This window comes from Cygnus olor, chromosome 20 (assembly GCF_009769625.2).
Source record: "Cygnus olor isolate bCygOlo1 chromosome 20, bCygOlo1.pri.v2, whole genome shotgun sequence".
Classification (NCBI taxonomy): domain Eukaryota; kingdom Metazoa; phylum Chordata; class Aves; order Anseriformes; family Anatidae; genus Cygnus; species Cygnus olor.
The window spans coordinates 11134935-11147488 of record NC_049188.1 but is presented as its reverse complement, the minus strand read 5'-3'; the positions used below and the strand labels follow the sequence as shown (position 1 = coordinate 11147488).

Here is a 12554-nt window from a genome sequence, read left to right as displayed (position 1 = left end):
TTGAAAATGAAAGCAGGTTATCTTGTATTTATGTAATGTAAGGGAAAGGCAGAACGGGAATGTGAAGAGAAGACTGACAGACAAAGCAGTGGGTTAGGAACGTGTTTTTATAGCATGGGTGAACAATAATAGGGCAACACAGAGCCCAGAGAAAGGGGCACTGGCTGCTAATGATGCAGACTGAGAATATGGGTGGCAGCGGTTGCTGTGTGGGTGGATGGCGAAGGCTTTGCTCAGGTGCCTTGTAAGAAGGGATGCATAGGCCTTGGCTGCAAACAAAGCATCTCCCATAATCATAACTAAAGTGCAATTTTGAATGCTTTAATCCTTGGAACTGACATTTTTCCAATTTATGTTCCTTCAGAGAGTAATTATGGGTGCCTAAATTAGATTCTAAAAAATAAGTATCCCAAGCTGTTGTCAGCCATTATGTGACCAAGTTATGATATTCTTAATTGGAAAAAATTCTGGATTTTCACCCTTGCCAGTCTTTGATCTAAATTCTGTAAATGTCTGCATCTGTAAATCAGATTTTTCAAAAACTTCTGTGTTTCATGGGAAGGCATAAAAGATCAATTCAGGTTCTGCTGTCACTGGTATACTCAGGACTGGACTTTTGTTTCAAGTTGTTCAGTGAAAGTCTGTGGAGTGGCAGATGACCTGAGTAATTCTTGATCCACTTGTCTTTGGATAGTCAGTACAGTCCACTCTCTCAACTTCACTGAAGTTAACTTCTAAATAAAGGAATTAGTGTTGACTTCGGAGAATTTGCCTCCTTGATTCTCTTACGGTGCAAATATTTGATAAAGCAGGAGTTTCATGTAGAGCCAAATGTCCATACGCAGTGGAAGGGGGAGTGACCTAATGCAGACAACTAAAATGTTACAGAGGCAGGTGGAAAAGAGGCCGGAATTCTCCTGTTAGGACTGAATGTGAGTCATCCAGCAACTACAGCAAGGTGCAACTCCAAAGCAATATGGCATACTGTTAAAATGTTTAAAAATAGTATGAAAGGGAAGATTCTCAGATGCTGTTTGTCTGATATAATGTAGAACATTTATGCAGCTCTGTTTGTTGTGCATTGCTTGTTTTCAGTTAAAATAGCAACTGTCAAGGAAGTCATTTCTAGTTTTCTGCAGCCTTCTGGGAGCTAACTTCTAAAAGCGAAGGTTGGTGCTGCAAGTTGGGTATTCATGAAGTTATTCCTGTGCTCCTTCCTGCAGAAGGGCACTTGAGCGTTTTGAGATGAGATTGCAGCGCTCCAGCAGTGGGAGTGGAATGCCAAATGACCGTCTAGGCCTAGTAGTTATCAAATTTTACTCAAAAGCTGCTGGGTTGTCTCATTGTTGAAGCATGCTTTTTTCCAAAGCAGTGTTCTGCTGTTACAAATATGTAATTCTCTGTGAAATTGTCATTTTACAGAGTTCTGAGTACTAGAAACTGTGGTTCTTTAAAATAGTTAATAGTTTCTGCAGGTAAGAAAGTATTTAACGGGAAATATTGAAGGTTTGGTTCCACTGAATGCTTTGGAATTACTCTTCTTATATTTTGTAGTACATATTTATTAAAAAGTGTTTTGAGTAGATTACTGAAAGCAATAACCTATTCATCTCAACGCCATGAATTCATGGTTAATGTAACTAGTTAAGTGAAAGCTTACGTGCTGATAAATTTGAAATGTGTGCTGTGGATGGGCTTCTCTGCACTTCTTTATTGATGGTACTTTAAGTGGTGAGTTGGGGAGAACCAGGTAATGAAAATTGATTCTTCTCTGCAGGTCTCTTGCTTACTGTTGGACTTCAACAGACCTAATCCGTGAAGATAATTAAAGTTCCTTTGCTGAATGCTGTAAGTGATTATTTTTTTTCTTTTGGTTTTATGGAAATCATTAGGAGTCTATTTGCTCCATGTAGGGAAAAAGGTGAAAATGCCAAATCACGAACAAATGGTAGAAATGGAGTTGATGCAATTTGTTAAAGCTGTGCATGTGTGCAGGATTGATTTCCAAACAGCGTTTTGTATTCAGGAACACCCCTATTTTCCTTCCAGCCATGCTGACAAATACAGTAGCAGAATCCCAATTCTAAATTGTCAGTAAAGATGCCAAATGCAGCAATATTTTGGTATGTTTATCAAGATTACAATTGGATCAGTAATTTCAGCATCTTGGAGGGAATCTGCTCTTCCTGAGTGTATTGTATTTAGTTGAGAATAAACACCTGGAATATTGGTATTGTGCCTTAGTCAGAAAATTAACATAGAGTAGTCAGAGGGGGGATAAAACTTGAATGGAAAAACTTTGTTAATGACACAGGGTGGTGGCCCTTGCTGTTATTTAGCATAACAGTTGTTTGAGCTTCAGGTGCCATGATAACATAGCAGAAGACATTTGAAATATGTCTTTACCATTTAAGACTTCTCGCAGTAGTAGACTTGCCTGCTTCAAACCCTGTAAATGTGGAAGCATGGCTTCTGGAGCATCTGGGGTGTACCCTCTGTAGTATATGGGATCCAGCAATTGTCCGGTGCGCTATTGCAGGGAGGCAGCATATGGTTGGGAGGCTGGAAACAGAACGTCATGTTTTTGACCTTGTTTCAGCATCGCTTTAGTATTTTTAGGATACAGCTCTCTGCTGATTCGATCACTTATGTATGTTGCTAATGACGTGTCTTATTTCTATGAGAGTGTTCCTACAGATTTTGGGGAAAAAATAGGGGTATGAAGAGCTCTTTGCATGTGTTTTTTGGTACAAGAATAATAAGTGTTCTACATGCCAGAAAATTGTCTTTAAAACAAAGTTGGAACAAATTACATAGCCAACATCTGCACCTGGCTTAGTTATTAAGAGAATATTTGGCATAGATGCCGAACTATTTTCTGCCAAGAGAGCTTGCTGATACAGTTGTTCAGGGATGAAGATGAGATGATGGCTTTTCCTTTTTGGTTCACTAAAACCATTTCCTTGATCAGTTAAAGTCAATATCTTGTTAGCAAGGAAAAATATTTGATTTTTAAATATCAGAGTTTTCTTAATGGTTAATCAGACTATTTATAACCAGCCACACTGAGGTTATTCTAGCATATCACTTCGGTTCCAATGGCAGACACATTGCATATGGGTTGCCATTTTGATGGCTTTGAATGGTAATATGACCCATAAAAACTGAAGCATAATATGCAAACTGATTTTTCTGGCCTACTCTGTTCTTGATGCCATCTGCTTTAGGATGGAAATGAGCCTGTTCAAAATGCGGTCTGCCAGTTTTAAGCAGAGTGGTTGTGCCAGTCACAGATGGATTTAAAAGAATAGCCTCATGTAAACAAGAAAAGAAAGGAAGATTCTCCTGAGAGCAGGAAGCTCCACTTTAAAGTATGTCTGTTAAATCCTGTGGCCTGTGGAACATCCATCAGACCTTTCTGTGAATTCTTCATAAGGATTAAGTAATATCAAGTGACTTTCTAAAATCAAGAATAACACTCAGTTTCCGAATGCTGCTATCCTATCACCACTGCCTTCTATTGCTGTTACCTGTAATGGAGGAAACTGCAGGAAGCTGACAGTAGCTGATCCTGTCAAGTACATGCAGTGCATCCACGCAGCAAAATCAATTACGGTATATTATTTTGTAAGTTTTGAAGAAATGTGTTTTTAATCTGCTATATCAATCCTGCTGAAGTTGTTGCATTCAGAACCCTGGACCACTATTTCTGAGTTCCAGTCTTTGGCAATTAACAAAAATCTATGCTGTAGGTGAAGGTGAGTGTCTGTCTGCTGCTGATGCATCTCAACTCAAAACTAAGGTATTTCAGTTCCTAATTTTCACTGTAGTCAATGAGATCTGTCTTCTACTCAATTTGAGAGCCTGAGCTTTGTAGTTTCAGATTCAATGACCTTGTCTTATGTGTAAACCACAAGTGTGTCTTGGTACTATTTATAATTCAGAGAAATACATCAAATGATTTTCACTGGTGAGGAATATAGACTATATAAGTCTCTCCTTTTTTTTTCCCCTCTTTAAATAGATTACATTGTTTGAGCTACAGTTTGCTTTTGCAGTAGGGAAGAATGTAAAAGGAGGCACTCATCAATGAATTTCATGTTCTTGACACTTGAACATCCCTCTCAAGTCCTCTTTAAGTCTTTTATTTGCAGGCTAAGTAAACACCAATTTCAGTGATGTCTCATCTACTCCCTTTAATTACTGCTGTTGAGAGAAAGTTTCTGCCGATGCAAATGTGCTATTTTGTCATGTCACATCAAACTGCATCAGCCTTATATTTAGGAACAGAAAGAGGGGGAGGCAGAGACAGGATGTGGCTACAAATGGAACCAAAGGGTTTTCTTAAATACAGGCTGAAAATAGACAATTGAGGCAGTGATGCTTTTTCAAGCATAAATCCATGAAAGGGAAAATCAAGTCTGTGACGACAGAAAGGAAAAGCAGGCTAGGGGTGTGGGAAGAGGGAGCTCTAGATGGAGGCATGGGCTGGTGTCAGGAAAAAGCTGATGAACTCATGCAAGCACCCTTTGCATTGACAGATGGATGTGAAGTGGCTTTAGAATGTTAGACCACATACAGCTGCTCTTCTTCCTTCTGTGCTGGCTAAAAAAGTTCTGGCTGTGCTTCTTTCCGGCTTGTTGCAGGGCATGCTACCTGCCCTTTCCTTTGTAATCCTCCCTCCTTCAGTTCTCAGAGCTGGACTGGTTGATTGCTTCTCAACTTCACTTATTTTGATTGGAGAGGGGAGAAAAAAAATAATGCCTGGTCTTCACTAACTCGGCTGTCTCAGCTGAAGCAAGTCACTTGCAGGAACAGGCCTACATAAACACGGCTGGATTCTCATTACCCGATTATTTTATCGATCTGTTATTACATGCTGCTTTGATCTCCTCCAGGGATTATTCATTAGATTTCTTTTCTCAAAGCATTATCACATTCCCAAGCCTAAAACCAGCATGGTACACAATGGCTCAGCTTTATTCAATTCTTTGTGCCTGTTTACGTGATAGCTGGATTTACTAATATTAGAAGTATTTCTTCTGGCTCTTGAGTCCACCCACAGAATTCCAAATGTTTTCTGTGACAGCTCAATATGAAGATATTGAATGGTTTATTCATCACTATTTTTGTATGCATCTTTTAGGGCTTGTATCTTACTAGATTGTTATTTTATATATATGTATATTTATATTTTTATATATATATATATATATTTCCAGTGGGGTAACTGAACCAAGCAAATAATAGTAAAGATAAAGGAAAAATTTGCTTAATTAACCAGAAAGAAATGGAAGGAAAAACTGAGAGGAGGCAAATAAAATTTGTGAATAATAATATATTGCATTTCAGTTAAACCACAGTGCAATTATATTAAATCATTATTTTTAAAGTGCATCTCAGAAGCAACTGGTGATTTTGGATGTAATATTTTTGTCCCCAAGGATAGTCGAAATGCAGTAGAAGTTGAGAAATCTGTATACTTACAACATTAACAGATGTGAAACAAGCAGGATTTCAAACGGAAGCAAGGCAAGCTGAGATACAACACTCTTCATAGTTAAATATTTTCAGTCCTCCCAGTCTGTAAAAATACCAAATATATTGATGCTGTAATCCAAACTCTTAATTGTTAAATTCTTTACATCAGGAAAATAACCACCTGTGGTGCTCAATCCATACGCGCAGAGAAGCCTGATGGAAACAAGGCAATGAGAGGTTTGCCTCAGGCAGTTTATGTACAAGGCTGGGGACATGTGGGTGGCATGCTCTAGGCACTCAAGGTGGACAGGCTCAGGAATGGGAAAAGGCACATACTACTGATCACTTGTAGTCTGAGATGTAAGAGGTTTATATCTTCGACTTGGTTGCAATATTTGGTGTTCTGTCTCATGTGAATTTTATATTGGTAAATGCACCCTCGGTCCGTGGCATTTGACCAGACTGTAAATGGAAGTGGAACAGCAGCTTGGCTGTGCATCCTCCAGTAATGGAGGGAGGAGGTGAGAAAGTCCTGTAGAGATTCTGGTAATGCTTAAAGCGGTAATTTGCATATTATTTTTTTCTATTTTTTTCCCAACACCTAAGACAATCACACCTAATTATTTTCTTCTCATGACTTTAACTCATGAGAAAATTAAAAAAGCCACAGTAAGCTGTATATTTTCGTAACAAAAAAATGCAGTTCTATTGTACTTTTTCAAAGCGAATCACAAATATTAAATGGGGAAGCAGAAAGATAGCTGTTTGTTTTATAGTTGGTATGTTTATTTTGAACTGAATAAGTCTGGAAAGTACTGGATAAAACTGCAGATCAAATGAAAAGACTCCATAAGCTTTCTCCAGATTGTTCATCAAAAAGCACCCAATTGACAACACTGCAACAAGAAAATGTTTTTAATTAACGTCTTCAGTTAAAGGCAAAGCATTGTGGCTCTGTTAAATATATTATTAAATCTGTATTGTTTAGATAATAGGATGGGGAAAGACGCTTGCACTGAGTGCTGTGTCAAATTCATCAGGGCGTGTTTTAATTCTAGTTCACTTGCTGGATTTCACAGCTATTTGTCTGGGTATTGGGGTAATTTGGAGGGTTGAGTAAAGCTAGATGACTGTAATGAACTCATTTTGTCTTTGACTCATTCTGGCAAAAAAAGCGCTATTTATGGGGTATTTTGTATTGTTAAGACTTCTGTTCCTCCTGTCTCTCAAACTTTCTCTGGGCCACTGTCTTTTTGCCATCACCAATAATTACATCAAATTAATTCAGCATAATTGAGTTAATTATTAGCACTGAAGGTTAGCAACATGACTTCAATTGAACTGAAGCTTTTATCCCCTTTTCCTGAGGTTTCACAAAATGTAAACAAATCTGAGTCATGGCTGAAACCTAAGGCAGCTCCCTCTCCATGAGGTGCTTTTGTCAGTCTGAAGAGCTGTCCTGCCATGTGCTGTCTGCTGCGACGGCAGAAGCATACTCTGGCATTCTGTATCAACACCCAAATACTTTAGAAAAAAAGGAAGTATATGAATCGCCTCAGAACCATTCAGTCAAAATCCAGACAGACAGATCAATCACTAACAGAAATTCAGATACATAGAGGATATTGAAACTGGTTTAGCCAGCAAGCATCAAAAGAATTAGGACATAGGTTCCAAAGATTCAGGGGATCGTTTTCTGAGTTAGGGATGCTAGGGATGAATCACTTCAGAGGCATAGTCAATAGCATGATTCCCTGTATAAGGTACTAGTGTGAGAATCAGAGGATACGATTCCTGTTCCCAGCACAAGCCGCTCCATTTCCTGGAGCACAGTTTCTTTTCTCAGATGTCTTTCCTCATACAGATCCAAGAGGCTAGGGTTGGTTGTTTACACATCCATGGTCTAGGCGTAATGCAACGGGATATTTGAATTCTCAGCATTTGCTGTTCTCAACATTTGCTTTCTGATCTCATCTAAACAAAGTGCAGGACTTTGCCATGACGATGGATGGCAAACAGCCTTCTTCCACACAGGGCGGGCAGATGCTCTTCTAGCACCATGAGAGCTACGCTGCCAATGGGGCCTGAGCCTGTACTGCAGATTTCTTCAAGTCAATGTTGCTGTGCTAGCCTGTTGACATCATTGCAGGTCTGATCAGTGGACTTAGGAAGTCTATTCAGGATGAACAAAACTGTCTCCTTCCAGCATGCAGTGTTTGCTTCCCTTTTGGAAGCCCATCTTAAACCGGAGTAGGAGAGAAGCAGCAAGGGCTGAGCTAATGTAGACAACGACACATTTAATCCTGTGCTCAAGTAATGTTGAGGCCTGCATTTCAAATATATTACACTAGCTAACATCTGCCACCACTATGTCAGCTGCAGATTTTCATTTCTTCTCTAATAGGGTCAAATCATGAAGCACGAGAATCGATTGTCAGATAGCCTGTTCTGCAGCCAGGTACTGATCTCCTGAATGATGGAGTCCTTCAACATTGTTATTGCAAAAGAATGCCTCATAATTTTCGAAAATAAAAATATCTTATGTACAGAGGTGGATCAGCCCCTGGAGGAATTGGGAACACATGGGTCTTTCATCCAAAGCATGGAGAATGTGCAAGTCTCACACGGCATCTGGCTTTGTGAGGAGCTCTCCTGTGGAATCCCACTGCAGCCTTGTCCCGGAATGAAAAGCCACTTGCTGAGCTGGGATTCCTTTCTTTGCAACAAGCTTATTGCAGGCCATAATTTTCCTTGTTTTTCTTACAAAGCAGGTGGTCTTTCAACTAGGCTAGGCCTTGGAAAGTGACGGTAAAATTTCTAGGAAAACTTGAGATACGGCTTTAAGACCTCACGAATATTCCTAAAATATGGTGGGCATTTGGCCACGTGATTAACTGTTGGTATGGTAACAATCCCTGATTAGTGAACTGTGCAAATTAAAATCCCTCTTAAGAGGCTAAACACTCTCAGACTTAAATGTTCTGTAACACTGCTGCTTATAAGCATTTCTCCCATGAACAGGCCTGTATTTTGCTCAAGGTGCAGTGGGTCAAATTCATTTGTAGTACGATTCTGCCACTGGCAGGGTTTACACCAGGGAAGGTTTGGGCCCAGGTAATTGCTCGGATTGAGGGCAAAGGACTGGAAGATGCTGAATTGCAGCAGGTGTGGCTTCGGGATAATGAGATGGCAAGTTGGTCTTGATGCTGCTGTAAAGGATAATATAAATTAGGAAGGACGATTACAGGGCAAACCACAGATACCAGGGCATTGTCCAAGCACTGTTGTGATTAGTTTGGGATTGCGTGTGCGGTTAGGATGAGAAAGGTGGTGCTGCGGTAAATCAGTAAAATAAGAAGTTACTCTGCAAAGCCCTGCTGTACTGTAGATTTTATTCCCTTGTAGGCTGGGTGTGATATTTGCACTGAAGGAATGCTGAGAGGCCTACTTCGGGCATTCTTGGTTTAAAGTAAAAAGCTTATATTAACATTTGGTCTATAGTGAGGGTCACAGTGACTTTTTTGCTTTTTCTTAAAACCTGACTCTGACAAAGTGATGACCCTGTCATCACTTTGTCCTTCTATTGAACTTGTGTACTTTTATTTTCCCAGTTAGAGTCCTTTCTACACTAAGTGGTAGCAGCTTGTTTGAATTACATGTTTTTACTCTTTTGCTAAAAAAAATAAAAAAAGATAAAGCAGGATTGCTTGGGCAAAATTAGCCTATCTTAAAACAAAATTAAAATTAATTTTGTACTGGGTTCAGTCCTTAATTGAATCGGGAAGAATGACAAAAGCGTATGGAAAATTTACTGATTCTTGAGGACCTTTTGTAAGGTACGTCTTCCATACTTACATGACCCATACTGTATAAAACCAGTGCTTCAGTTAAAGACAGCATGCGTTCATTTGCACCCTTCAAAAGAACTTTCATACCTTATGCTGCTAACTGGGTATCCTTTTATTGTGTTTAATTGGAGGCTTCAAAAATCTGAGGATTCAAAAAGTATTAGAAGGGAGGAATGAACGGGCAGTTTTGTTTTAAAGCTGATGGTAGCAAGATCCAATTCAATTCATATTCAGGCATGATCTTGCCTATACTTACAAATTTGGGCAGTAAGAACAAAACGCATGTTGACAGCACCTCACTGAGCAGTTTACAGCTGGGAGGATAAAGTTCTTACAAGACTGCCTTTCAGAATTTTATTTGTGCTTGGAAAAGTCACTGTTGGGAGAAAAAAGTAGAGAAGTTTGAATTGCACCTAAGCCAGAGAGATTCCTATCTATTCCTCCATTGCTGCCCAAACTTGGCATTTGGTGAGCATGCTACAAAGAATATTTCTTCAATTAGTCTAAGCACACTCATTAATTATCCCCAGCTGGGTAATCTGGCCTAAGTGTAGGAAGCGTGTTTCCTCCCTGGTGTTGGATTGGAAGTCTCTGCCCAGTAGCATTCAATAGCGTTAAGCCTAATGCTGATGCTGTCAAACTGCCCGAGGCATGTCCAACCGCTGGCGATTCCTTGTCAAAAACCAGGTCCTTGGGATGTGTTGTTTAGCCAGCTGGTAATCTTCCTGTATTGTCTGCTGATATTCTGTAATGCCACCTTTACAGTGCTGTCCTGAGCCCCCAGAACGTGCTGCTGGTGCACTCTCCTTTGACATTGCTCGATGTGTGAGGCAGAGAAGCAAAGCACAGAGCAGAGGAGAACAGGAATAGAAGTGAACAGAACAAAAATGTCTAGCTATCATCAGTCATGCAATAAGACATTACAGATCATATTTAGAAAGGACAGAATTCACAATAATGACAGGCCACAGCTCGTCAGAAACAATCACATCAAACCAGGAGATCTTAATAAAAGCTCAGCATGCTGGAGAGATGTGTTTATTACAATGGGATTTCAGCATTGTGCATGCTCACCCATACAAGAGAGTATATCTACAGGGCAGGCTGCTGCCCAGAGCTGCAAGACATTCAATAAAGCTGTGAGTGAATGTGATTTGGTAGGGACAGACGTTTGCTGGTTTGCCTAGGGCAGCAGAACCCATAGAGCTGGCCTTGAACACAGCACAGTAGTCCCTCTCCTGTGACCTTCTAGGGAATAAAGAAAACACATTACAGTGTAATAACCAGAGAAGAAGGCAGTTACTTCACTGAAGCAGGACAGCTCTGCCACTCTGCTGCAGGAAGTTGTAAATGTATTTTAACAAGGAAGCTGTGAAATGTGGAAGGGAAGACTAATGTAGCCACGTACAAAGACCAGAAAAAGAGTAAGGATCCTAGCGAGTAGCAGCAGTCTACTCGGGTGTCGTCCTGGACTAATGTCAGATCCTGAGCCAAGATGTTTTGTGGTTAAAGAGGTTTCAAGAGGCTTCCAATTTCATTCTTATTTTGGCAGCTTGATTATTACTTCCCTGCACAGAAAATTTTTCCCATTGCATTTTGCACAAACACCACTTCTGGAATCAGTATTCGTACCGCTATAAGCGGGCCCAGCAATGGCATGATGAGTCAGGTTACAGAGCTGGGCTATGAATCTTTAATATTAGGTTCACTATTTCTTTTCAGTTTCTTTTTTCTTTTAGAGTCTATTATTGGGCACTTAAATTTATATTTTCAAGGAGGACAAATAAGTTTGACAGCTTAGATAATTGTAGATGTTCCAAGTTCAACACTGAATTCTCAAGATACCTAAAATCACTAAAAAATACTTTTTGGAAAAAAGAAAACAAAACAAGCTACTTCTGTGCTGCTTTGTCAGTATTCATGCAGCTGTAAATATTCTGAAGCATTTTCCTAATTAAAACTAAACTAATACTGCTGAATAGATGCTTTGCATTAGTTTTTCCTTTTTTTTTTTTTTAACAAGGTTTGATTACTCAATCCTATTTTGCAAAATCCACTGTGTACATCTCAGCAATTTTTGATTGAGTTCAACCAAAGCCTACTAACACCTGGGGAGACAGTGTGGTTTCCTTGAACACGCAGTGGGATCAACTCATAACAGAATCTGCAGCGAGGGCATCAACACTGGTACCAACTTTTGGACCACAGGCACCTTCAGTAACGTAGAGCCAACCGAGAGAAATAGAATCAAATGGTTGTCTATTTCCAATTTTTGTTCCCTCCAACTTCTGTTTTGTGTGCTTGGCTTTTTGAGAGATGGCAGCAGTCAATGGCGATGCGTTCCCCAGCACAGATCATGAAAGACGGGTCAGTGGTCAGAATGCGGGGCTGTCTGGGGGAACCCAGCGCCATTCTGGTGAACGCTGCTTCATGGTTGGGGTTCCGCAGCGTAGGACCCTCTCTGCCCTGTGGATCTGCGTGTTCCGGACTAGCTTTATGTCAACTAAGTGGCCAAATTAAGTGGGTGTCTCAGTTCCTCATTGTTAAAAGTAGACATAATACAATACTGCTGTGCTACTTTTCAAGGGTACTGTAAAATCAGTACGTTAAAGACCATGAGGTTTGACTAGGGCAGAGAGTCATACATTCCCAAGTTACAATGCTAAAGACACAATACTCTGAAGGAGTAAAAAAACACATACCCAGCCTGTATATGTGGGGTGGAGCACGGTGGGGAACAACCTTGAAACAGCAGCAGCTCAGGTAGTTCTTGAAGCCCTTTAACTCATATTTGAAGTCTCTGAAGCCCAGTTTTGGTGGCTGTTTAACTAGTCTGGAGGGATTGAGATTGCAATTGTTGAGCCATAGAGATTTACTTGAAAAACAGTCACAGTAGCAGGAAAAAAATAAAATCTGAGAGCAGTGGCACAGTGTCATATCGGTATCGTGGGTTCAGGTATACACAGGGTCAATTGACAGGCGTGCTAATGCAGAGTGCAAGATTAATTGGCTTTGGTCAGCTTTTGCTTCACTATCTGAATATCATTATCAGGAATGTAAATGATTATGCTATGCAGCAAAATGCCACAATAGTCTCAGTGTCTCCTTTTATACTTGTCTCTTTTTAAACAGGGCTTTATCTAAATGCAAATGTGATTTCAGCCTTCTGATTAGGGCATTATACAGTCATCCATTCCAGAAAAGCACAATTAGTGGATTATTTTG

The 12554-nt window shown here is 40.0% G+C and overlaps 1 protein-coding gene across 17 annotated transcripts in view; it reads left to right on the top strand.

The window, feature by feature from the left end:
• Positions 1 to 12554, top strand: part of LYRM9 (LYR motif containing 9) — a 35999-nt gene that overhangs the window by 11829 nt on the left and 11616 nt on the right. For 9 of the 17 annotated variants that reach the window (XM_040532480.1, XM_040532475.1, XM_040532478.1 and 6 more), the window contains exon 2: positions 1778 to 1848. Coding sequence is in view for 5 of the 17 variants with exons in the window: in XM_040532466.1 (XP_040388400.1) it covers positions 3583 to 3615 (33 nt within the window). In the remaining 12 variants the exon portion in view is untranslated. Of the gene's footprint in view, positions 1 to 1777; positions 1849 to 3227; positions 3616 to 3752; positions 3803 to 12554 lie in introns of all 17 variants that reach the window. The other 8 variants (XM_040532466.1, XM_040532462.1, XM_040532465.1 and 5 more) reach the window with 2 other exon arrangements.